The following is a 26,727-nucleotide window of genomic DNA, read 5'->3' as shown; positions in this document are numbered from 1 at the left end:
ATCCCAGCTTAATTTAGCACAGGAACGGGAAGCAGTCGTAACAAGAATAACAATTCTCAATTGCTTTGGAAAAAAAACCCAGCTTATTTTTTTCCAAATCTCAATGGTGAATTTTACAAGTTTCAGTAGATAACACTGGGTTTGTAGGCGGTACTTTGGTTTTACTCTAAGTACATAAGCGCTTGATACAAAAGATTAAAAATGCTCCACTCTACTAATCCTCTTTCCAACAGTCTGATAGGAGTCTCAGCACACTACATCCCGTCTTTTAGGAAAAGATTAACTATTCAGTGATTGGAAATAGCTAATAGCTGTTTTATCTGGACATAACATTCCCACATTAATAACGCAAACAAAAGTAATCCAGCAACAAAAACCTTTCTTATGTCAACAGTTCAAATGAGCACTTACATGTTGCTTCAGAAAGTCATTTGGCTGCAGATTTAAAGTTAAAGCTCTGACATGAAGTCTTTCATGTCTTCTTACAGCACCAAAAGATGCACTTCTTCAGGAATTTGCCCAAGTCTCATCAGTGGTCTTGTCTAACTAAAGGAGGAACTGTATTTCACTGGAGCTGGGCCAAGATCTGTCTTTTCAGCTTCGCTTGTAGTACTGGGTGAGGAGCGGGGCTGGGGAGTTTTGGGGAGGGGAGGAATCAGGATCTATTTTGTCATATTGTCGATCTTTAGCAATTTTCTTACCGTGTTTGTACATTATGAAATGTCATTTCAGAAAAATAAAAGTCAAAATTGAAATATTATTTCAAAGCAGAATAAACTTATTCTGCTTATGAAATGATCAAACAAAACATTCTGACTTGACTTTGTCAATATTTGAATTTCAAAGAGTTTTCAAATACCTTCTCATTAAACCTGAATCTGCACTTTCTGGTGAATGAAGTTTTATCTCCCCACCTCCTCCTTTCCAGTCCATCTACCTTATTTCCCACTTCCTCTCTCCGCCCATTTCCCTTCAATAATGCCTGTCCACAGCATGGCTACTACAACTCTTCAGTCTGAAACCTGTATTTGGCTTCCATGTACTGGGACTCTGAAGTTCTGCAACATGCTCCCTTCCTCTATTTGCCAAGTTAGGAAATTAATTACACACACACAATTAAAAACACACACATGGTATTTTACTGAGGGCTGGGCTAGGATGCAAAATTAGAATCTTGGTTTCGAAAACACTCTGCAGGCAAAGCAAGCTCATTTGAGAGAACTAGATTGTTCCGCTAAAAATGAAAAGGGGAGAAACAGATGTGACACGCTCGTCCCAACTGGCAAACTTAGGAACACTTGCAGCGAGGTTTTGGCTCAGGCTCATCCGCATTTGCAGTGATTAAAAGAATAAGAGCATGGCCTGCTTTTGGTAGGATCAAAAGTATCAGAAACGGAGTCAGTAGATTTTATCTCCTCCTGTGAGTTCTGATGATTTTCTCAGTAAGTCTTGATTTCTTGTTGAACTACTTCCAGCAGTAACTGCAGTTTGTGTGTAAAATAATCTGAAAGGGTGAAAAAAGGAAGAAAGTTTAGTCTGGGGGAAATCTTGAGATACGGGTGAAAATGAGAGCATCACCACAGATAGCTGGAGTACTTTTGTTAGCCTGAGGACTGGAGGAAAGCCAGTGTTACTCCAGTCTTTAAAAAGGGCAAGAAGAAGGACACAGCGAACTACAGGCCCGTCAGCCTCACCTCCATCCCTGGAAAGGTGGAGCAGCTCATTCTGGAGGTCATCTCTAAGCAAGTGGAAGAAAAGAAGCTTATCAGGAATAGTCAACATGGATTCACCAAAGGGAAATCATGCTTGACCAATCTGATCTCCTTCTATGCTGGCATGCCCGGCTGGGAAGCTGAGGGGAGAGCAATGGATGTTGTCTACCTTGACTTCAGCAAGGCTTTTGACACTGTCTCCCATAATATCCTCCTAGGGAAGCTCAGGAAGTGTGGGCTGGATGAGCGGTCAGTGAGGTGGATTGAGAACTGACTGAATGGCAGAACTCAGAGGGTTGTCATCAGCGGCGCTGAGTCTGGTTGGAGGCCTGTAGCTAGTGGGGTTCGCCAGGGATCGGTACTCCGCCCAGTCTCGTTCAACTTATTTATCAACGACCTGGATGAAGAGTTAGAATGTACCCTCAGCAAGTTTGCTGATGACACAAAACTGGGAGGAGTGGTAGATACACCAGAAGGCTGTGCTGCCATTCAGCAAGACCTTGACAGGCTGGAGAGTTGGGCAGAGAGGAACCTGACGAGTTCAACAAGGGCAAGTGCAGTGTCCGGCACCTGGGGAGGAACAGCACCATGCACCAGTACAGGCTTGGGGTGGATCTGCTGGGAAGCAGCTCTGCGGAGAGGGACCTGGGTGTGCTGGGGGACGACAGGTTGACCATGAGCCAGCAGTGTGCCCTGGCTGCCAAGAAGGCCAATGGCATTCTGGGGTGCATTAGGAGGAGTGTGGCCAGCAGTTGGAGGGAGGTTCTTCTTCCCCTCTACTCTGCCCTAGTGAGGCCCCATCTGGAGTACTGTGTCCAGTGCTGGGCTCCTCACTTCAAGAAAGATGAGGAGCTACTGGAGAGAGTCCAGCAGAGGACTATGAGGATGATGAGGGGACTGGAGCATCTCTCCTACGAGGAAAGGCTGAGGGAGCTGGGCTTGTTCAGCCTGAAGAAGAGAAGGCTGAGAGGGGACCTCATAAATGCTTATAAATATCTGAAGGGTGGGTGTCAGGCGGATGGGGCCAGACTCTGTTCAGTGGTGCCCAGTGACAGGACAAGGGGCAACGGGCACAAACTGAGGCTTAGGAAGTTCCATCTGAACATGAGGAAGAACTTCTTCCCTCTGAGGGTGACGGAGCCCTGGCACAGGCTGTCCAGGGAGGTTGTGGAGTCTCCTTCTCTGGAGATATTCAAGACCTGCCTGGACAAGGTCCTGTGCAGCCTGCTCTAGGTGACCCTACCTTAGCAGGGGGGTTGGACTAGATGATCTCCAAAGGCCCCTTCCAAGCCCTACTATTCTGTTATTCTGTGATCACTGTATCTGTTTTCTTCTACTCAGTGGTTAGAGATACACCTCAGCCTTACATCAAATCAAAAGACAACAAGATTCATAACTGAAATTATAAATTAAACTCAAAACTGGGCTCTTGTTTCTGAGGAAATCTTTGTGCCACCAGGGCTACACCCAAAGGAAATCTGTGCTAGACATCGCATGGAGTGGAGATGTATTTCATTTACACACCCATCTCTGCGCCCAAAACCATCCTGGCCTCTTTGCCAAACAGAGAGCCCTCAGGCAGCACCATCTTCTACCAGTCCCCTCCCCAGCCTTTCAGCAAGTATGTTTGCGCACGGGGTTACAGTGTCTGCCTGTCAGTCTCTCCATCCCAAATTTTGACCTTGCTGATCAGTGTCAGCCAAATTTGACTGAGAGGTGGTGATCCCGAAGATACGATAAAGTTTAGCAGAAACCAGGGCTGGGGTGAGAAAGCGACCCTCTCTGCTCCACCCACTGGTAGACCTCAGCCCTGTCTTTTTTAAAATCAGGGCATCAAGCTGGCTTATCAGTATATTCACAAGCCAAGCAGACAGCCCACGCCTGGCTGCCAACCACCCGCAGCACAGAATGCCCCTCGTCTCTTCGGCAGTGGAGGCTGTGCCCTGGGAAAGCCATTGAAGGGGTGTCAGGGGTCGTGATTTAGGTTTCATGAGGTCTGTTGGTCATGGACAACTTGCGTTATCAATGAGCTCTGGCAACAAACCAACAACCCCATGCCTGAGCGTGTTTAGGTCCACAACACAAACTCTAATGCATACTTACAAAATGGGCTACGGCAACGGGTTGACATTTGCCTATGGATTATGAGGTAGTAGACTGGAAAACCACTTAAGACCACGGTGCATCCAATGCTAATGCTCACAGGGTCTGAGTAGAACGACATCGCCACTGTGAAGAGGCAGATGATGGTAAAAGAGACAGGAACAAAGATGGGAACCTGGGGAAAAGAACACAGAAGGCTCTCAAGCAAAACTGATGGCTGTGGCAAATCAGCCTCCATACGTGCCAGCACACACTGTATTCACTTCTCCATCTTAAAGAAGATGAGAAGAATCACAGAGCTGTCCTGTACACTGTTTCTGTACGATCAGCTGCAAACGAGCAGGATGCATAGAACAAAAATTGACTAGTACCACCTTTGGAGCCCAATCATGTCCTGTGAGGTGCATGTCTCCTACACGGGCATCAAAATATAAACCTCATTTGCAACTGGAAGCCAAGCAGAGGGAGAAGTCGCCCACACCCCACTGCCCTCCGAACATACTGCTCCTGTGCATACACGTGCACAACGTATCTACTTACCTCCTGTGGCAACTGCTGGTGGAAAATCTGAGGCCAAGAGTAGAAGCAGCACTTTGAATCAAACCATTCTTTGGTTATAACCAATGATGTGACTCATTTTGACCTGCCTGCAGCTTGCTGGAGACTTATAGTGGCCAAAACAGGATAAACCAGACTCCCTAACTCCATAGCACCTGCACCAAAAACATGAGCTTCAACGACACCCTGATGAAAGACCAAAGAAGCAGTCAGCACTTCAGCCTTTCCCTGCTGGGTGAGCCAATTCATCTGGGTTATTTGGAGAGCAAATTGGAAGGCCGCAATAAATAGTAAAACTGTGAAACATTCCCTCAGTCTCTGGATCCAACCTCGGCCAAGTTACTCCTTGCCATGGCTGACAGAAGGAAAGAGCTGCTGGTCTCACCTAGGGTGACAATCTCTTTTTCAGTAACAGAGATCCTATTTTGGATGCTGACTGTGCCGAGCTGGAAGAGATCAGTCGCTCTGGCGATGGCAGCCATCCAGCCACCAAACATGCGCGGTCTCACCACCTTTCCAGGCAGAGCATTCCCTGACAGCCTCTCCTACGTGCACGCACTCACGCTGCACATCTGCTTAACAGGTGCTTGAGAGGACTTCTTCCTCCTCTTACCGGTGTTTTCTCACCGTTTTTAACTCGGGATGCTACAGGGGGAGACGAAGTGCCTGCGGAGCCCCACGTACTGTACGGTTTGTCATCGCTGGGCCGGTGGCAGAAGATGGCTTGTCCACGGCCACTAGAGCGCAGCACACGCCCGCGGCACCTGCGCGGAGCCCTCTCCTCTGCAGCATCACCCGGCTCCCCGTTTCACCGGGCTCTGAAAACTGGGGAGGAGCGGGGGGGGAAAAATCAGCTGAACTGACCAAAAGCCCAGCATTTTCTTCCCTTGCTTAATCGGCCTTTCGGGACCGTTAAAAGCCTGAATCTTGGTCTGAAAGAAAATGGGGCAAAATCTCAGCAACTGAAAACATCCCAGGTGCTACTCCACTAATAAACTTCCCCGGAGAAGCTCAGTTTATAACAGAAAGAGAAAACTTCTATAAAGTCTGGTTCTGGGTGAGTACACCAGTGCAGCCAGCCAACAAACTGGGAAGCTTCAAGGTCTCTGCTAAACACGCTGTCTCCAGCAAAGACCGAGAAGAAAAATTACCCCAAACTTCGCATCAGGCCTGGCGCAACTCGGGGGGGAGCCCCGAGAAGTGTCTCTGTCCCCCGAGCTTCTCGCTGATGGATTGCCCAGTGCCTGTGACTTCGGAGGTCTCCTCTCTTCCCCAGGAGCCGGCTGGAGGTACCGTGCAAGCCGGAGAGAGGAACACTCTGCGCACGCCTCGAGTATCGCCCCGGCCAAATGCCTTCTGCATGATATCTGGTGGTGGGACAGGTACCCCAAGAGCAAGTACACTGCTCCAGCACCGGCTCCAGCTTCCCCCACGAACTTGAGGTGGATCCCTGCACCCAGCAGCATGAGAAGGGCTGTCCGAGGAGCCCGGCCGGAGGCTAGAGAAAGGCATGAGAGGACAAGGCGTCCTGCACTTTGTGGTGCCCATGCACGTGCTGTGCACATCCTCAGGCCCCGCAGCAGCAGTAGTTGCACACCAGCTGCTTTATACTGTACAATATTTTTGTGCCAGTAGATGATTCCCCTTGAGCCAGGTTTGTTCCCAGGATCCCTCCAGCCACGTTCTTCTCCCCCAGGCCTGACACCCTCCCGCTTCTCAGCTAGAGCTGAGGCTTACCTACCACTGAAGCAACATCCACGCAAGTGTCTCTCCTTGCAGCCCGTGACAGATGAGTGTGGCAACTGCCCTCTGCACGTCTCTCCATCCTCAGCCTGAAACTTTGTCCCCTGGAGCAGGCTGCCGTCTTACAGATGCAACTGGTGACACCACGTAGAACTGGCTTTATAGGATTTACCACATCTGGCTCTTTGGGCACAGAAACCAATTTCAGGACCTCCCCACAGGCCTTACTGAGCAATAGGGATCGAGACCCCTTAGACCCTAAGGGCAACCATGTAATGCTCTAACTGTTAGCAAGTAAGCGAGACAAACGAGAAGCCTGGGCTTTCCTGGCTGTTAGGAACATGTCGTGCGTTACCTTGAACGGGCTGTGCAGCTCCGGGTGACGGCGGCGATGGACAATGAGCCCAAGGGTGGCTAATCCGATGAAGAGCCATCGGGAAAAGCTGAAGAAGTTCATTAGATGGTAGATATCTCCGATACACACCATGGCAGTAACCAAAGGGAACTGAGCATTGTGAAGATGAAATACAGTCATTAAAGCCTTACTACGGTCCTCAGACTAGAAAGGGTAATACGGAACACCTCCTGCAGCCCCCCTGCAATCACACGCAGCTACTTCACAGCCCCAGCATTTCAGAGGTCAGAGCGTTTTACAAAACAGTGTCACAGACTGAAGGCTAAAGGCCTGAACACAATTCTATGATGTGCTACAGAAAGGAGCAATCCTTTCAAGATCCACAGCATCTTTGATGCTTTATGTCCTGGGCAGGGCAATTAAAACATGCATGATCCAAAAGCCTGGGCTGCTGCTACACAGGCTACCTACAAAGACACCTGCGAAGTTTTTAGCAGGTCAGTCAAGCTGCAAGAGGCACTGCAGCGCAGTTAGGAGCTGGACCATTGCCAGAAAAAACAGGCAAACTAAAACCGAGAGCACCTCTGCAAATGCTCATTCCCTGCATTTCCACCACACCTGGGAATTCCAAATAGCCAAAGCCTGGCAAAGGTGTTTTCATAGGACAAGATCAAGCAGCAACTGTGGCAGATGGTAGGGACAGCATTTTTAAAAAAAGCATCCAAGGCTATAAGACAGGGACTTTGAGGTAGTGGGTTTGGATACCACTGCTGGCACAAGGGGACTTAATACTTTGCAGCCATTTCCAGTATTCCACTTGCTTTATTTTTCAGAGGCTGACTTCGTGTTTCAACACCCTTTAACACTCCTCAGCTTCTCCAGGCTTTGCAAGGAAGCCAAGACTGCAAGAACAGGGCATGTCACACAGCCAGATCTCCTTACCATTAACATGACAGCAGGAAGCGGCGTATGCCTTCGAATGTGGATCATGGAGAAGAGAGGAGGCCACTGTCCTTCCCTGGAAGCCACAAACAGAGTCCTAGGAAAAGACAGGGAGCCCTATGCATTAGCATCCCACATCCAGACTAGAAATGAGAAGATGAGCTGCTGGACTGACTTGAGGCCACAAGGCTCTCCCTCCACCCACCCACACCACACCACCCCCCATTCAAGGCCACAGTTCAGCCTTTAGGCACTGTTTGGGGGCATTTGGAAGATAAATCCAATGTTGAACTCCTATAACTCTCCCAGGACCAGCTAGTTCAATGCAGCGCAGAGCCCACCAGCAGACCACTGGCAGCATCCCCTTGGGTGGCCTGTTAGCAGAGACCTTTGGGCAAGTTCAAAGTGACCACGCATGAGTTGAGGCTAGAAACAGAAGCAAGAAAGTTTCCTGCTGTCAGAGAAGGGGTTAATCTTTCCAGTAGGAACTGGGGGGGTCACAAACTTCAGTTCTTCATAAGAGAGGCTGGTGAGTTTATGAAAGTGGATTGTCAGTCTTGATGACTATATTTTTATGTATCTATATACATTTAAAATATATATATACATAAAGTGCAATTTCCTCAAATAACAGAGGATTTTCAATCCTCTGGCCAGCTGTTGGAAATCTAGTTTGGCATCCTGCCAAGAGGCCAGCTACACACAAGACCAGCTACAAACTGACAGCAGGGAGCTCCTTGCCTCCATCCCTCCTTTGACTCATGAAGGCAATTAGGGAGAAGGCATTTCATCCAATTTTATAAATTTAATATCCACAAACAAACCATGCCAGAGCATCAGCTGGGCTGGAGCGGAGCCCAAAGCAGCTGGGGCGTGAGTGTAAAACTGGGTTTATTGCTGCCTCTGTGGTTTTGCAGGGGTGTGGCTGGCCAGCAGCCAGGGAGGCCCCATCGCATTTAGATGGCCTTTCTGCAGCGATTATGTTAATGGTGCCAGGATGGGGGACAGAAAGGCGAGAGGAACACGCAGAACCTCTGTGCTGTCCAGGGACCTCTCATCCTCAATGAAAACCAGCGTCTAGAGGAGCTAACAGTGAGGATTCTGTGCACCTGTATTTAATACAGGACTTCAGGGTAGCGGATCAAATAACTCATTAGCTTTCACGTTATAAAACATCCCTTTCATATCAACTGATTTTCCCTTTTGCAATCCAAGCTGTGAAACAGAACCGTCTCCAGAGACTTCACTCAGCTCCTCGGGACCAGCACAATGTTCTTCTCCGTGTGCTGGCTCTCCTCTCCAATTTCAAGGCTCCCTTAAGGATGTGCAGTGTAGCAGTCAGTGAAGCTCGCAAGCAAATTTTTCCTTGGAACAAAGCTTTTCTTATTACTACAAGAAGACTTGTTGAGCCTCGACTCTTGCTTTAGGAATAGCCCATCCCCAATAAGATTTCACTGACCCCAAAGCAAAGCCCTCAAGGGAGAGTTTGCCTTTGGCCAGAGATTCTCACAACAGAGGCACCCTGTGGCGCACAGCGGAGCAGCTGGGTGAACCCAGTGAAAGAAGGCTTGGTCTCACTGAGCAGCTGCCAATGTCAACAAAGCCTCTAGTTCACCAGAAACATTGACATTTCACTTTAAACTGGGGATTTGAACTGAAGGGGGGGAGGAGAAGATAAAAATCTTTGTTTGTGACCAAACCTAGATACCAAAGTCTGGACCTGGCCAGAAATAGAAAGGGTAGACTCAGCCAACGGGAATCATTCTGTAGTTGACATCCTGGGAATCAAAGACCATATTTTTCCCACAAGAGTGGCTACAATGCCATCACGTGGACGGACAGTTGTGCAGGTCACTGGTCCTTCCCCCCGATTCAGAAAGCCAAGAGAGTAATAAATTCTTAGGGACGTGACCTTGAAAACGTGAGGATTCCTCCATTCATGGTTCCGAAGCAGGACAGTGCAACAAGGACAGGGACCACTGAGATCAGGCTTTTGAAGGCTCGCTGCACAAAGCTCTGGAGGAAGAGCAAGCATGACTTTAGAAACATCTGGTGATCTTTAGGTGACATCAGATTCAAAAAGAAACTTCCTCCATCGTAGCAGTAAAATATAACTCATAAATCTTGCCTTTTCTACTGTCATCTGCAGGTTCTTTTTCATTACCTTTTAGTCAAGACTAGAAGAAATTATTGTTGCCCAATAATCCAGAGAAATGACAAAGCAATAAAGCATTTATTAGGAAAACCATCTCCTAAATACTTGCCACGACCAGCCCTTCAGTTTAAGCCGACCACACTGAAGAAAGATAATGTTAGGGGTGACAACTCACCACAGCCACAGCAGGAGAAGCCAGAACATCTTGCGTTCCCAGGACCGTGTAATAGGAGACGTTGGTGAGCATGTACCCCACAATTACAGTGACCACAGACACGATGACAGCCAGGGGGATATTTCTACAAGAAAGGGGAAGAGAGGCACACAAAGAACAAGCTGTTGTCCTTGTTAAGCACACTATTACCACAGATTGCAGCTGGCTTTGGTTAGGTGAACCCCCCAAACTTATTTCCTCCCATAGTGCATTTTGGAAAGCTGTGGTACCCCAGAGGCCGGTAACCCAAGGTGACTTCTTCCCAGCCTTACCGTTCAGGTCTGACCAACTCTTCACGCACAAAGCCAGCCTGAAACCTGCACAGTGGGAAGAGACGGGGAGAGAGTTTGAGCTGTGTCTCGGACACCAGCCTGCTGCCCATGAAGTGCCCTCCCGTCGCACCTACCAGCCTGAATATGCGAACATGCCTGCGTAAAAAGCCAGGGGCAGCTTATCCAAAACCAGCGACTGTCTGTCGAAAGCGTCCTGGAAATTTTCGGTGTGGCCTGCCGAAGAGATCAACAACGGACATGGAGCAAGGAAACATCAGAGATGGGCTTCCTTCCCACAGAAGAACAACCCTCGCACCTCTTGCCCAGACCTAGGAAGAGTGTTTGTGACTTCCTTGGAGCCAGGTATTCGCATTTGTTCCATGGCTTTAATTTGCAGCGCTGTGCTGACGCGTTCGCTTCACAAACAGGGACAGAACAAATCCATCCCCCGTCCAGCTACGGGAGACATTTCAGGAGGGGCAACAGCGGCGGCTGGTTCTGTTTCAGACAGAGCCTAGTGTGGGAACGGGAGGTCGTGGAGGTGACAGAAGCCAAGTTGTCCTGTCCTTCCTTTAGGGCCAAAATGAATTCGCCAGGGTGACCCCCCTCTTCCCCAGCCCCCATAGCAGCTGGATGCAGACTCCTCTTTGATGTGGTGTGGCCAGCGAGGCGGCTAATCCGGCCCTCGCCGTGCTCCTTCCCCGTCCCGCTGCCAAAGCGCTGACCCCAGCCCCACGCCGGTGGCTCAGATAGAGATCACGTTTTACTAACTGCTTGAAATCACAACAATTAAAAAATAAAACGAACCACAACAACAACAAAAAAATCAAAGTCAGGATTTTGCATATGAACCATATTTTATCAAACTCAGAAAAAACCTAAGGAAGGGAGAAACACCTAACAGCCTCTCATTCAAAGGAAGACCAATAAGAAAGACACAGTCAAAAAGAGTTGTATTTTCAACGTTTTCAAATCTGGGTGGCCCAAAGTTTGGGTTCCACATCTATATTCAGTTACCCACATCAAAGTCTCTTTAAAAGTAAAAGGTGCAGAGGGGGGTTGGACTAGCTGATCCACAGAGGTCCCTTCCAAGCCCTACCATTTGGTGGTTCTGCGGAACTCATCTAGTTGGGCTTCGCCAGGGAAGGGATGAAACAGCACAGAGCACATGGAGAAAGTCAGGCCACTTCTATGGGGGTGCCTCTGCAAGGAGCTCTGTGACGAGATTCGGGCATTTGGGTTTGGAACACTGGCTCAGCAAGTCTCCAAAACAAACCTGAGCCAAAGGGAAGGTAACGGCTGAGGAAAGGACAAGGGTGTAACCAAAAAAAGGAGAAGGTGGCAGGGGAATAAGGCAAACTGATTCAAAAGCACAAAACTCCTTTTTAAGCACAAGAAACAAGTCAAAAAGAAAATAGATTTGAAGAAAACTAAACCAAGATATGGGAGTGGGCTTATCAGGGCAGTCTTTTTATGTTCTAAAATGACTGCTGATAAGTGATGGTGCATAAAAAGGATTTATTGTCTGCAATACATTGATGAGTGATTTACAGTCCTCCACGAGTCACATGAAATACAACCTGTCATACTGGGGGTCTCTCGGTGAGTTCTCTCTCCAGATGTCACCGGCACTTAGCCTCCTCGCTGGAGGACGGTGCCAGGGCTCCAGATTGTCATTTGACAGCATTCCTAACAACAACGGCTCAGGATTTCTAGCTGCGGGGCAGTCCTTCAGCTCAGAAGTGCTGCCAGCCCCAGGGGACCTTTGCACTTTCAAAGGAGCCAGCTGCAGACATCAGACAGAAACACCAGCGTGAAGCCTCCTGCCTGTGCTGTTTTCTCTGCAGAGGAAGGTAACAGCGGGAAGAGGGAGCAGGCTTCATCCCTTGAGTGGGAATGCCTTGGCTGAAGCCTGGATTAAAGCCAATACTCTTGTATCATTGCCGGAAGATACTACTGGTAGGTTTATTCCCCTCTGGGTGTAAGTGTGCAGTCCTGTGCAAGTCCATTGTAAGTTTACTAAGTTACTGCCCATCTCAATTAGGAGATAAAAATCATTAGCTCAAGCCACAGAAAGGTTAGAGATGCAGTTACCAGGGCTCAGCTGAGGGCTGGTAACTCATTACACAGCTGTAACTGGCTGGGGTCACCATGGGATGCTGTCACATTTCCCTGATGTCCATCAAATTTGTGCTGCTTCGGAAGGATTTCGGGCCACGATGAAAACAGGCAAGTCTGACACCAAAGAAAGAGGGTCTGCAGAGGAAGGTGTCTGTATGACCCTGGGTAGGCTCACACAGCCTCAGGCACTGTGATTCACTCAGTTTTGGAGAAAGCCCAGCTGAGCCAGGAGCCCAGCACAGTGATGCAGCTTAGTGCCAGCTGCCCTGATCTCAGCTCCCACCTAACTCACATCAGCACACGCGCAGAGAAAGCTCCTGCCAGCGAAAGGAGTACCACACTTGTCACTAAGGACCGACCAAAGCTGAGACAGGCGGGCATGTCGGGCACGCTCCCCCAGCCACGCGACAGCACACCTACCCTGGGCCAGCAGCATCATCCCCGGCACGATGATGAGTGCGAGGGCCAGGAGTTTGACGATGGAGAGCGCCGTCTGCAGCCGGGCACTCCAGGTGACGCTCCAGGAATTGAGGGTGAGGACAATGTCTGGAGAGGAGACCACACTGGTACAGCTATAGCCCATGCTCGACGCACATGGGAAAAAATACAGCAGTGCTCCCTGCTCTAGGGACATCGGGGAGAAGGCTGCAGCTTCACAGGGAGAATGCTCGGGGTAAGAGACGTCGGAAAACATTACAGGTGTGGCCCAACGTATGGCATTTGAAGGGGGAGGTGAGTGATGCTCCCAAGAGGGACCAGGAGCCTGGTTCCTGTCGGGTGATCCACGCCTGCCTGGGGGTAAGGTGGGGGTCTGCAGCGAGGTCTCAGCAGCCCCCTTCGCAGAGGTCCCTGTGCCAGCACACACCAGCCCCGAGCAGCTTCACAGGCTGGGTGCACCAGGCGAGGAGTCCAAAATCTTGTGCCTTACACCCTCAACCCAGGTGGCATTTGCACGACTGTAGATGAAGAGTTTCTCCTCCCACACTTGGCACAATCCCCCCAGCCCAGGGCTCCAGCTGGTCAGCAGGGAGGCCCATTCCCCTTCTTGGAGAACACAGTGCCCCCAAACCAGCGCCTTGGATCAGGAAGTTTTAGGTGGCTGCGGGGGCCCCGATCCCATGGCTGTCCCAGAAGATAACACCCCCTAAGCACCCCCGGCCCGGGGCAGAGAGGCCCCGAGATCGGCAGTCCCGTAGAAGTTAGTACTTACAGTAGCCCAAGAGAGACACGAGCTTCACCGCAGGGACAGGGGCTGCGCAGGGGGCAAAAAATGGCTCCAGCAGGTAGCGTCCAAACGCCAACGCAACCACTGCGCTGTTGGCAGGCCTGGGGAGGTGGGGGGAACCGAGCACAAAACTGTGGTTTGCAGACAGCCAAAATATGGCATGATGTAAAACTGCACAAAACTTGGGGAGGCGGGGAGTTTCCCCCACCCAGCTTAATCCTGCTCTCCCGTGCAGATGGGGAAATCCTGTAGAGTGTTTTTCATAGTTTTTTTGTTCAGTAAAAGGGTTAAACATCACACGCTGCAAAAAGATGATTTCCCAACTTGAATGCAAAAGTTGAGATTAATCATGCTGAGCAGTCAGTGTGGTTTATATGTCCTGCTTCATCTCGGCTTACGTGAACCTTTTATCGAGAGGTGAGGACTTTCTTTTTGAAGTTAAAAAAAGAAGTCAGTTACAATTGTTTAAAATATTCTTTAACTCAGACCTAAGGCAGAAAGTTGTCTCCACAGGAGAATCCAAAAAGGTTTCACAATGAAAACAGAAGATCTGAAATAAATCTGGCATCTATTGTCAGTCACTGAAAATACCATGGCTCTTGGAAGATACCAGCTACCAGGGGCAAAGACAGATATTCTTCAAGTACAGATCACATTGAACATGTGTAGCTATTTACTCATTACGCCTCCTTCCTTTTATCACTGAAAATCTTTAAAAGTTGTTCAGATTGCTTCTACTCTTTCGTTTGCAAACTGCCTAGACTGTCACCTGGCACCGTAACTTTTGGGTGTTTAAATCATCGCAGCATCCAGCAAAAGGCAAAGAAACAAAATCTCTTACCTGATAGCAAAAAACTCTGCCCACAGGAATAAGAAACTTGGCAGAGGCCCTAGTGTCTCCAAAATGTAGATATAATGTCCTCCAGACTTGGTGATTCTTGTTCCCAGCTCTGCATAACACAAAGCACCTGGAAAAGTTCAGGTAGAAACACACTGAGTAAATCATCCCATGGATCTTCTCCTTTCTGTGTGACTTCTCAGGGACAGAATGAATCTGTTGAAAATAAGTAGTGAATTGGAGGAAGAAAAAGCGGTTTAGCAGAACCACACTTTTCCCTATTTTTGTGTGCTACAGTGTTTTGAAACAAGTTCACTTTTCTGTCAGAATGAAAGAAATTCGCTGGGTTTTGGTAAACGACACAACATTTCCATAGGAGTTATGTGGAAAGGTGTGTGAAAGAAATGTTGCATGAAACTACAAGAGGCTCCCTCTGGAAAATGTCCTGGAGGTTTGGGTTCTCTTCCTTCTCCTCGCAGCTAGACTGGTGTAACACTGCTCGCAAGGCAGCTACAGCAGCTCAGCCAACAGGCCATGGCTGAACCGAACGTTTCAATCACGTTGTTGATCACAGATCACATTCCTGTATCCTTATCTTGCCTCTTCGCATAAATCCCTTCCTTCATTTGAAGACACCGGACAGAGGACCTGGAAGGCTGAGGGAGCTGGGCTTGTTCAACCTGAAGAAGAGAAGGCTGAGAGGGGACCTCATAAATGCTTATAAATATCTCAAGGGTGGGTGTCAGGAAGACAGAGCCAAAGTCTTTTCAGTGGTGCCCAGCAGCAGGACAAGGGGCAACCAGCACAAACTGAAGCAGAGGAAGTTCCATCTGAACATGAGGAAGAACTTTGTCTCTCTGAGGGTGATGGAGCACTGGAACAGGCTGCCCAGGGAGGTTGTGGAGTCTCCTTCTCTGGAGATATTCAAAAGCCACCTGGACGAGGTCCCGTGCAGCCTGCTGTAGGTGACCCTGCTTCAGCAGGGGGTTGGACTAGATGACCCACAGAGGTCCCTTCCAATCGCTAACATTCTGTGATTCTGTGAAGGGCATCTCCTCTGAGAGGGAAGTCCTGGCACTGGGGGGAAAACACGGCCCTGATGGTGCAGAGCAAGGGAAATGTCCACGTGAGAGGCTCAGTCACTCTCTTCTCATGTTCACACACAGGTGCACCAACAGACCTGGGGACTGCCCTCTCCTGCCTCCGCAAGCAGCTCCGTGCCTCCCTGCCCCTCACAACGAGAAACCCTGGGAGAGGCGTGCCGGAGAAGGCAGGTTAAATCTTCCAGGCAAACGGATACAAACCTTTATGCCTCCACCTGGACCAAAAAAATCCCATCTGTGCTTTCTCCACAGAGCAACTCATCATGCCGCTGGAATGTGTCTAAGTATGAATCTCAAGCCCTGCCTATGCCGGATTCACCGGCTAGGTGAAACATCCTTTGTTCACCAAAAAAAATCGTAAAACACTTCGCTTCTTTGAGCACAGTTCTCCTTGCAGTGGGGCTGAGCGCTGTTGGGTGCGATCCGGTGGGGTAAGACCATCTCCAGCTGTGCTATCTACCTCTTTGCCCAGCTCAGACGGCCGTGGAGGGAGAGCAATCCAGTGGTTACATGGCCATGCCTCCAGGTCCTGTGGTGATCGTGCCAGACTCCGGTCGTGCTGACGGTGAGGACCTCCATTTTTCCTATCTCTCTGCTGGCAAATTTGTGCAGAATCCCTGTTCAAAGTGTTGAATATAGGCAGTCACCTCATCTCATTTATTCCAGTGGGTCTCTTTACATGCTTCAAGTGCGCATTTCAGTGTTTTGCTGAACTCATGCTATGGGACTTGTATAAATGCTGTGCTTGAAAGAAAACACCTTAAAGGAAAGCAGGCGTTTTTAACGTACTGCAAGAAAATCATCAGAGGAATGACTGGGGAGGTCATCAAGCTGGTAAAAAGGAAGAACAATCCAACAAATTTGGCTATAAAATACAATAACTTGACAAAGAGGCTCCCAAGGCCCTTCCAGCAGAGTCTATCAAAGGATGCTATGGAGAAAGAAACCTTTCCAAGTGCAGAGCTTGGGCCACATGACCAGCAAACATCTCATTTATTGCTCTGCTCAGTTAAGAGAGACACCATACTCACATTACATTTTAAGATTTGCTTTAACCAAAAGTATATCATTCGCCGACCAGCCACACACGGGCTGCATCCCACGTAGACGGAGACCTGTACTTAACAGCCTATGCATCAACATGAAATATTGGTACCCATATGCTAAGAGCAAGAACCACAATCGTTGCCATATTAACAATTGAATGTCCCAATTTCTAAACGTGCATGTTCACGTCACAGTGCCAAGGTGTTTTTTTCCACACAGAGTATTTCTCCTTTCTTGGCTTTTTTTCTAAGTTACATCAGAAGAACAACTTTAAAGTCACCCACTGAAATAAACATCAGATTTCTCCCCAGAGTTGAGAGATCGTGCAGCTCTCCTAACAGCACCTTCAGAGCATTTCTGAGATGGTGCTTTCATACAGCTTGTGAAGGAAACCAAAAGGCGTACGTTTTATCCATCGTAACTTTAAGAGCTACATTATTTCAAAAGATCTAGAATGAAACTGCCACCAAAAAGTCAACCCTTGGTGAGACTCGTGTGAAATGCCAGAAACCGAGCCAAAGGTAATGCACAGGCAAGCCCAGCTGAACTGATCTGCTCCATCTCCTTGCTCCAAGGCAGCATCAGACATATCCAAGCCGTTTCTGACAGACACCCACCCTCCCGCCCCGGGCTGGTGGATACGCTGCAGCTCCCCAGGCAGTCTGCTCTCTGTCCTCACTGACAGAGAGGGCAGCCCTTACGGCACGTTCAGACTGTCGCTTCTTGCCCTTTTCACAGTGTCTGTGAAAAGCACCGTGTAGCCCTCGTACTCACAAGTGCCTATTAGCTGCCTGCCTCTCTCTTCCACCTTATAGAGTGGATCCCCTCATTTTCTCCCATCTTTCCTGGCAGAGACTACGCTATCTCCATCTGCAGTCACTGTCACTCCTCTGCCCGTAAGTGCTGGGATTTTCTCAGTCACCGGGGGTGGGGGGGAATCATTTGAACTAAAGACCCCTGGTGACCCCCCAGGTTTGTTAAACCTTCTTTCCTGTCGCAGCAGGAATAGGGAAATTTTTGTCTATTCTGCTCCCAACTTTTTATACATAAAAACGTGCTGGTTCCCCTCACCTGGCCGGTGCAAAGGCTGACCACGCTCACCACCACTCACCAAACATAGACAGGATCCCACAGGAAAACCAGACAACCAGGGAGAAACCCACGCTGCCGGAGTTTTTCAGTACTCCTTTTGGGGAGATAAAGATGCCGCTGCCAACCATGCTGCCGATGAGGAGTGAGAAAGCCCTCAGCAAAGTTATCTTTTTCCTCAGAAAGACGGCCTCTTCTTTCTTGTCTTTCCCCATGGCTCTTCTTTTAATCCCAGAGGAAGATCATGTATTCAAGAGCAAGGCTCACCTGTAAGACAAGGAAAGAGTTCAGGATTCAGGGGTCTTCTTTTCCACATCAGATATTTTGCAGAAGCCTGTCAAGGTTATTTGAATCTGTTCTCCTCAGCTTCTGGATGCACCAACCAAACCGCAGGTGCACGCAATGCACTCAGCATCACCTCTCACATCAGTGCAGCTCCGGAGAGGGACTGTCAGTGTTCTCTGCCTCTTCTGCCAAGGAGCAAAGAGGATTACAGGTTGCGTGCCACGCTTCAGGATGTGATTTCCAAACACAGTTTTGATGTCCAAACTGGAACTAGACAGGTTAGGGTCATTTAATGGGACATCATTCGGGGGAACATTGATATCAGCACACTAGTAGAAAGCAGATTTCAAGTTAAAAACCTAATAATCAACACCTTAAGGATCGCTGAGGTTAAAAAAAATATTTTTTTTTGAGAAGCAAAGAGTTCTGTTAATTGGGTTTGCAGATGATTTAAGCTTTTTTAACTTCCTATCCATCCTTGCTGAATGCACAAACCCAGATTTTCTCACTAGGGCTTCCTTTTATCAGTGTTTCTTAATATACTGTCCAACCTTTATGCTATCAGAGCATTGAAGAGTCAAGAATAAGTACATTTTATAATTGGAAGATGGAGCATAGTCATTAATATCAGACATGTCATTTCTTCTATTAACATAAAATCTTTACAGCAGGAGTGAAGAGTTTTTCCTGGAAAAGAAGGAACTTCAGACACTCCAGGGATCGCACGAGTTGATCTAGAGCCAGCTCCCTTGCGCCGCAGTCACCTCCCACATCACCGTCCTGTCTCTCCAGTCTCTCTCTCAGTCCCAGGCTGGCACCTTCACCAAGAAACTCACCTTCTGCTTAGGTAGGTAAGATGAATTCACATCAGTTAATACAGTCTAATTTGCTGTAGCAAACCTGTCTGTAGTTTTCCTAACAGCAAGGTAGGCATTTGACACTGCTAACTAACCCTGGTAGAGCAGATAAGACAGGTCTGGAGCAATCTGGATCCTGTCCCTGCTCCTGCCGCACGTCCCGTGCGATGCTCACATGCTCAGCTTCAGTGTTTTTCATTATACTAATGCTGTAAGCTGCAGGCATAATGAATAATTGCCCCAGCCCCATGGCTGTATACTACTGCAAAGTTACACTGTACATGAGACCATTTTTTATGGATTTCTTAAATTACTTAATAATTGCAGTGGCGTGTCCAACAAGAGCAGGCAAGCGGTCACCTACAAGAAGCAGATCTAAGCAGCCAGAAGTTATTTTCTTAATAGTCTGTATTTTCCATCCACGGATATAAACATTCCCATAAGTCTGAGAGGACAATTCTTGTAACCATTCAGCCACGATGCCCCTTCTTATGCCCTGTACAAACTCAGTATAAGTAAGGGCTTCTCTCCCCCTTCCCCAGCTATCTGCCCTCCTGGAAACCGGCAGGAAGATGCAGAGGTCATCATTTTCTCCACACAAACATGAATAGCACATGCAGAAAGCCCTCTCTCCTGCCAGCACCATTAGCTGGTTTCTCTGAGATCGCGCCAAGCCTGCACAAGCACCTTCTCAATCAAACCAGCCAAGTTTAGTTATTAAACCTCTAATGAGTCCCGGAGGACTCCTTAACACTCAGATGGGTCACATCAGCCTCATCTGGTCCCTCGGAGCTGCTTCTCAGAGCCCCAAAGCCTGTAGACGGTGGCTCTGGAGGGGCAGGGAAAGACTCCCGGGATCTTCCCAAGCCATCAGCTGCAGTTCCCTCAGATGCTAATTAATTAACTCAAGTGAAATACCAATATCGTCTGGGATTTCTCAGCTGAAAGGAGAACTGCAGAGCATTCGTTCGCAACGGTGAAATGCAGAGGGTTCACCAAACTGAAACCAAACTGAATAGAGAGGTTTTGTGCACAGATCTGTCTAAAACGCTATTGTGAGATAATTAAAAGGGCACTTATCTGTTTGGCTGGGTTTTAAACGAAGCAGGTGCATTTACAATCCACCAGGCTCCCACTCCTTCCTGGGATCCCGAAGCAGCAAACGACAGCGTATCTTCCTGGGCTCTGTAATTACACAAGGGCGGGGGGGTGTGCAGGGAGGAACAAAAAAAGGAATAATCAAGTCAAATTTACAGACCAGGTTAATGATCCAAAGTAAACACCAAACTCCACGCTTCTGTTCACGTGCTTTTTCTTTATATGACTGCCGTGCAAAAATATTTGGATATAAAACAGTCCAGTAAATTTCAGAAATGTGAAATCTGACAGGGTTTGTTCCAGAAGCTGTTGAAGGAAGTGGGAAAAAAGAGGGGGGGAGAAAGAGTAGCAGAAAGCTACTGAATAGCACTTCAAAGAGACACCTAGCAGAGCCCACCGCCTGGAGAGACCATTCCTGCCTGCTCCGCTTTCCAGCTACATTCCAGCACCAGGCACATTAAAATGCAGAGATGTTAATCCTTGTGGCAATGCTTAAGAATATTCACAGTGTGCTTAGCACAAAGGAAACACACAAAGCTGCTTTTTGTTCACCCTTTCGACTTAAGGGACAGGCTCAAACCCTTCCCGTTCCAAAATGCGGTACCTTTGCGTGAGATCACCTGCCAGCAGGACAGGAGCAAAATGAACCCATTTCATAACTTCTCACACCTGCTGGATCTTTATTCCCTTGTTCTTCTCTTTACTGATTTCTTTTATTTTTATTATTAGCTGTTATTCTTACCTCACAGGCACTGCAGCACGAATGGAGACGAAGGAGAGAAGCGTGAAGGGAAAGTCACATTTGTTAGTCGTAGTGGTGTCTAGGAGCCCCAGCGGAGAGCAGGACCCATCGCGATCAGCGCGCAGGCAGAGTAGATGTTACTCTGCTGAAAAGCTAGCAGTAAAAACAAGCAAGCTGGAAAAAGCAGAGGGGGGAGAAAGCATCGTTCTCAGCTGGGGAGCTGAGACCTAGAGCAAGGAGCGACCTTCCTCCTCCTATCACACAGGAGGAGGGTGGCATCCCTGGGAAACCGATGGTACCTCCAGAGTCCCAGGTCAGCGACTTACCCCAAACAAACCCCAGCCACTAGGGAATACTCCTAACTATTTACAGCTGTATTTTCTTTGCTTGGGCCTCAGTCAATACCGTACAGCCAAGAACAGGTTAACCCCTTCTTTTTCGTACTGCAACAGATGCAGGCATCAAACTGTTCTCCGCAGTCCCGCTACTTTTTTTTTTTTATTTTGGTGCCAGAAATGTCACTCCGATTCACTGTCCACTACAAGGCACAGGATCCAACTAAATAAAATCAGCAGTGAATGGGAGCTTTTTTATTCATGCATGAAAGTAGCATAAATAAGCTTTAATGAGACTGGCGGTGGTCTGTTCTGGGAACTCGATCAGAAAAGCTATTTAGGAGACCTGGGAGATGTTTGTTTATAGACCAAAATGAACACAAGAAACAGGCTGAAAAGACAAGACATGCAGCTCAATTCTATTAGGCTTTTTATAGCTGGTTTACCACCCTGGATAAGAAACCAAAAGGGACAGTAGTTAATAAATCAGACTCAGGCTTGCAGCCCAAGATATAGCAATAACTCCAGGATGACTGCCTTAGGTGTAAATGTAAGAATAATTTCCACCAGCTCCTCTTTCTACAGAGTTTCACAAATTTAGTCTTGTGAGTTGTCTACCAAAAGTCTGCCATTTCCTAACATTTCATTCTTAATGAATATATTTTTTTTTCAGCCTCGACAGCAAAATGGTTCTTGGCTCCGGTCACACCACTTTTATCATCTGATGTAGGCATTTTCAGTTGTCCTTCGGACAAGAGTGACTTTTTCTGGAAAACAGACCGATGATGTAGTGAGTCTGGACCTCCTGATGATGTGATGATGACCTTTTAATTGAGAACCTAAAAGTGTTGAATCCACACTTTGGCTCTTTGGCTAGAAATTGGACTAAACTGAGTCTGGCTCTCAAGCAGCAAAATTCCTGTTCGTTTTAGAGTTCCTTCCAATCAGGATTTCTATCCTACACCAAGTTTAAAATTCCTCATTACGACCAGTCTGCCAAAGCAGCCATTACAAGCGGAGATGTTTTAATAATAGTAGTGCTGATTCATTTTCACAAGATGTACAGATCATATGATGTCATCTCACTTGTCTAAGCACCCCAGTGTAACTCTCCATCCAAGCGCAACAAGAAACTCACACTTCTATGCATCCAGAACTGATTGCCGACAAATGTTGTAGAGGAACATTGGCTCTTTCATGAGCATTTCTTCCTTTCGTGTTGCCATGACATGCAAAACACAAATATGGGAGAGATGCATACCTAATTAAAACGGACTCAAATCTTTTTCTACAGCACCAGCCATCAGACTATCAGAAAGGTGCACCAGCATCCCTGTGAAATGAACTAACACGGTTCCCCTTTCTTACAAGCAGGAGAAGGAAATACCCCAGGCACTTTTCTCCCTGCCCATCATACCCAAAGGAGCAGCACCCAGAGGACCAGGCACTAGGGCATATAAATCCTAGGGAGGGGGGGAAAAAAAAGCCACTTTACAAGGAGACTGTCTCACATAGTAGTGCTTCCTGAGGCCAACATCTTGGCTCTGTAATTTCTCTTGTGGGGCACAGTGTAGGGAACTGTCCTTAGAGCTTTGTTCTTCTGTGGACGGCCCTCCGAGTAGCAAGCTGTTTTCACTCTCCAGATCAGACCTCCTCCCTGGAACAAGACAATTTGTCCTATTTGAAACTGTTTTCTTAGCTGCGTAAGACAGAACACAAACAAAAATAAATCTAAACATTTCTAGCAGAAGACACCCAACAGAGAAGCCGAATGCTGGAGCAAAGTACAGCCAAAATTTCCCCAAATGAGAATTCTTAACCATTTCAAACTAAAAAAAAAAACCACCAACCTGTAATAGAGCAACATCCCCCCTCCTCCCGGCGATTTGTTGCGCTGCATCAGTGCTGTGGTCTGAGGGTTAGTCTGCCTCGTACGCGGAGCTGGGCAGTGCCAATGCCCACAGCCCTTCCTCTTGCTGGCAAAATCGCTTCGTGAACCAGGTCTTTGTTTAGCTTACCTCTTGCCCTGGCTGAGAGCGATAAAAGGTATTGCTTCCCAGCCACGGCCTGGTGATTTATCAAAACCAAGTTTAACGGCTGCTGGCTGCTCCCTGGGGAACCCATCCCGGTGCAGCGGGTGCCAAACTGCCACGCATCCCTGGGGCTGCTACGGTCGGTGGGGGGCTTTATCGAAGCCAATATTCCCATCAGCGTGAGGCCAACGGCACCATCACCCAGAGCCATCCGGTGCTTTTAAGCAGCAGACTAATCCCAAGGCCTTCCCAGAAATATTCGGCAAGAACAAGACACGTTTCCTGAATGGACGGAAATGCCAAAATGGCCATGCTTGTCACCAGCTTTCCTCACAATGAGGAAATTCTCCACTAACGCAAGATATTTTATCCCGTTACGGAGACAGCCCTCTCCAGGTGAAACCCCTTCTTGGTGCAGAGGAAACCCTCCTCCGCTTCTGCGATTGTCAGATGCTGTCAGATGGTGGGCACCATCTGCTGGGGGATCCTGATCTACCCCTGCTTTGACCATCTGGAACTGAATCCTTTCAGAGCTGACTGCAGTAATAAAACTCCTCTTTCCATATTGCCTCATATATTGCACTAGTTCCCCCCTTAATCTCACTACAATGCTGATGATTTATCACCCCAGGCCTCCAGCTCCCCTAAGGCTTAACCACAGTGCCTGGCTTTATTCCTTCTCCTCCCGTCTTCAGAGAATTCAAAAGAAAATTTAAACACAAAAAACCCCCAACGCTTTACACCTGCATTAGCCACTCGCTCTGACTGCTACTCACTATCTACATAGCTGTCTAATTCACATTTAATCCTCACTGTTCTGTTCTAAATGCCCACTCCCGTACCTGACTCGGCAGGCAGCCCAGACTCTGCCTTGAGCGTACCTCAGGGCGGGGGGACTCTCTGCTTTTGGCCTCCCTGCTCAGCTGTTACTCATTTATTAAAGTATCAGCCAAATAAACAATTATGCTGGGGGAAACATGTGTCCTCGTAAACCCTTTCTGGCTCTTATCCAGAATTTCTCAGGCTATGGGGATTTGTATTTTATTACGCAGAGCTTCAGATTAATTGCTTGCCGTTCCCCATGTCTCTGACAGAGGAAAGGAGGGCAAGCAGGGTTTTCTCTGAGCAGAACTCCTACCTCATCCCCCGTGAGACAATACAGGAGTGCATGTCCAGAGTTTCTGGTGGCCCATCCCAGGTAACAGGGAGCAGTGCCTTGTAAAAAGTCAGCAAACCCTCCGGCCAGAAGGAAAACGGAGCTTCTGCTCACCCCTGCCAGCACTGATGGGGCCTCTCCAGCCCAGCCGTGAGTACGGGCTGCGCTGGCAGCTGCCAGAAAAGGGTCTTGGGGGGGCACGGGAGTGGGAGAAGGTTTGGCCAAGGGTGACAGTTATCAGAGGGGAGGGGAGTGTGCTCCATACTGGGAGCAGCTTGGGCAGAGCTTTAGCCCCTGGTGTGACAGGAGTATCTCCAGTTGTGCGCACAAATCCCTCAGAGGTCCTGTTTTGTGCCTGCAGTGAAGCAGAAACACAGTATTAGTTCTCATGGTCTAGAAGAGGTGAGGGAATGAAGATCTGGCACTGGAGTCCCCAAGCCCTCACTAGCTGCAGCCCCTTTTACCTGCAGCAGAAGCTGAAGTAGAAAGCCATAGCGGAAATACGCACTGAAGAGCCATTAGGCTCCTGATCACAAGGAGGAGTCTTGTCCCAAAAACTGCACGTACAGAGCTTGCTGCGAGGTGACATTTGACAACGTGTCATCACATGGGTGAGTGTGCAGCCCCTGCCAGCTTTCCCAGAGCCTGAATGATGGCACCAGGAACTAAACAAAAACCCAACTCGCGTGTTTTTTCGGGTAACATAGAGGCCACCTCCCATTTTCACTTGTATTTAGCGAGAATCAGATTCTAAGAACAAGCGTGTCAACAAAACCAGATCGACGTGCTCACTGGGAAGGTTAAGTCAACAGAAGGGCATGTTTATTCAATTTTAATGTACGTACAGTTGTAGAAGTACCTGCTGGGATGGACTTCTGGGTGCCTCTGGTCCTGTCTCCCATAAGAAGCATGACTGTTGCCAACACGAGTTCAGACTGGCCATTGGCGTTGTCTAGCTGAGTCTTGAAACCCCTCAAGGTCCGAGAGTTCTTGACCTCTCCAGTTAACCTGTTCCAGTGCTGCACTACCCTCCTGGTGAGAAGTTTCTCCCAATGTCCACTCTGAGCATCCCAAGCAACCACTTATGGCTGTCATCCACAGCCGTATCTTCCGCCACTCCTGCAACCTGCAGGAGCTCAACCTCATGTCTCCCTGCAGAAAGAAGCTTGTACTTGCCTTTGGTGATGGTCCTTGCCACTTCTCCCTCTCCAGCAACCAGGGGTCCACCAGCCCAGGAGACTCACTTCACTTCAGGCTTCCCTGAAGTCAGTGGACTCAACACAGCTGCGGGCTGTGATGGCTTAAGCCATCAGGTAGTTACAGGCAAGTGAAAGGCACCAAGTGGATATTCCCCTCCAACCTGGAGGCTCCAGCATGCCTCTGACGTCCCGAGCCCCACACTCAGATGACCACCAGCCTTGGAATCTCTATTTTTGGCGCTTTTTTTTTTTTTGCTTTCTCTCTCTCCTTTTTCCACCCCGGACTTTGAACCTCCCTGTGATCTCTTCATGTCCGCACAGTTGCATCATTCATGGCAGATAAGGTTAGCATGAATAGAAGGAAATACAAACAGCACTTCACACAGCATGCCGGCAGCTGGGAGGACCTGCAGCCAGCAGAGGTTACAGACCCCAGTCAGGTCTAATAAAGAGCTGCATCACTGGAGGGGCACCAGCTACAATTGTAATTATTCATGTTGAAATAGAGGTCACTGCGTCTCCTGCTCCAGAGGCAAATCCGAGCGCTGCGGGGCGTCTCAGAAGGGGGTTTCCTTTGTGCACAGCACTGAGCACCGGGCCAGGGCAGCGCAGCAAGCCTCTACTGCCGGCCACTCAAAGAAAGAAACACCACGTGGTTTTTTTCCTTGTCGTCGCGGCTCAGCAGGGACACAGCATATGCACGGAGAGAGGAAGGGAGGATGTTTTGTCACAGGATGGGGCCGTAGCCACGTGAGGCTCTGGGATTTGGGGTCACTATGGCTAGCACCAAGGAGCTGCCATCCTGGACATGGAAGACCTGAATTCAGCTCCTCTCCTGGGTTCCTTAAAACAATACTGGCCAGAATATCCCTGGCCCCTCTCCACACAGCTCCATCTTGGGGATAACTTGCTGTGCAGGCACTGGCAATTCAACCCTCTGCTCATTTCTGTCCCCAGCAGACTCGCCACAAGACAAGGAGAAGGGGGGGGGCTGTGCAAGGGAGACTATCACTCACCCCGCAGAGGTGGGATGACGAGGCTGTTCACCTGAGGAAGCTCACTGCTCAGGCAGGGGCTGCGGCACCATCAGCAGTGCTGGCTGGCTTGCAGGATCCTCTCCGCAGAGCGAGTGGTTTGTGAGAGGTGCCCTGTGCGAGTGAGAACGTTGCGAAATTCAGGACATCTTGTACAAATTCCAGACCGATGCAGCTGCTCAAATATAATCACAAAAAATATTAGCAATTGAATTGGGAAGGCATTGCAAAACAGCTAAGGAGAAAAAAAATAAGCTGGCATGCTGTGATTGATGTAAGCATGTGTTCTGGTTTGGCTGCCGCCGGCAACAAAAGCACCACGCGGCCGCCCCTCCCCCCGCCGGCGTGCGGAGGAGAATGGAAAGAAAGAGGCAGAAACTGGTGGGTCGGGATAAGGGCAGTTTAACAGAGCAGCAAACAGAGGGAACAGGAACAACAACGATACAGATAAGGAGAAAAGCACAACACAAACCGCACGACCCAGAGAGCCGTTCTCCCAGACCGGACCAGC

The 26,727-nt window shown here is 48.6% G+C and overlaps 1 protein-coding gene across 20 annotated transcripts; it reads right to left on the bottom strand.

Moving 5' to 3' along the window:
• Positions 1–1,116: 1,116 nt before the first annotated feature.
• Positions 1,117–26,287, bottom strand: LOC104338282 (cystine/glutamate transporter). Of its 20 annotated transcripts, none has more exons than XM_075428645.1 (15): positions 22,306–22,451; positions 21,933–22,005; positions 17,500–19,804; positions 14,242–14,368; positions 13,386–13,501; positions 12,596–12,721; positions 10,189–10,288; positions 10,055–10,099; positions 9,744–9,867; positions 9,326–9,429; positions 7,414–7,510; positions 6,472–6,559; positions 6,111–6,299; positions 3,816–3,941; positions 1,117–1,504 (listed from the first exon to the last, which is right to left on the bottom strand). In XM_075428645.1, exons 3-15 carry the CDS (start codon positions 17,690–17,692, stop codon positions 1,440–1,442), a joined length of 1,500 nt encoding a protein of 499 aa, XP_075284760.1. In that variant the 5' UTR covers positions 17,693–19,804; positions 21,933–22,005; positions 22,306–22,451; the 3' UTR covers positions 1,117–1,439. The 20 variants fall into 20 exon arrangements, with proteins under 20 accessions (XP_075284760.1, XP_075284759.1, XP_075284761.1 ...); XM_075428644.1 differs by having other exon boundaries at positions 3,816–3,990; positions 6,115–6,299; XM_075428636.1 differs by lacking the exons at positions 1,117–1,504; positions 3,816–3,941 and adding exons at positions 4,469–5,871; positions 26,199–26,287.
• Between the last annotated feature and the right edge of the window lie 440 nt (positions 26,288–26,727).

This window comes from Opisthocomus hoazin, chromosome 8 (genome assembly GCF_030867145.1).
Source record: "Opisthocomus hoazin isolate bOpiHoa1 chromosome 8, bOpiHoa1.hap1, whole genome shotgun sequence".
Lineage (NCBI taxonomy): Eukaryota > Metazoa > Chordata > Aves > Opisthocomiformes > Opisthocomidae > Opisthocomus > Opisthocomus hoazin.
This window is presented reverse-complemented; position numbering and strand designations above follow the sequence as displayed.

Coding starts and splice junctions, on each gene's coding strand:
- LOC104338282 (XM_075428636.1), bottom strand. CDS start 17,692: ATGGGGAAAGACAAGAAAGAAGAGGCCGTCTTTCTGAGGAAAAAGATA. Junction 10,100..10,188: donor ATGTTCGCATATTCAGGCTG/GTAGGTGCGACG, acceptor CCCACTGTGCAG/GTTTCAGGCTGGCTTTGTGC. Junction 5,872..6,110: donor GGATGTTGCTTCAGTGGTAG/GTAAGCCTCAGC, acceptor GCCTTTCTCTAG/CCTCCGGCCGGGCTCCTCGG.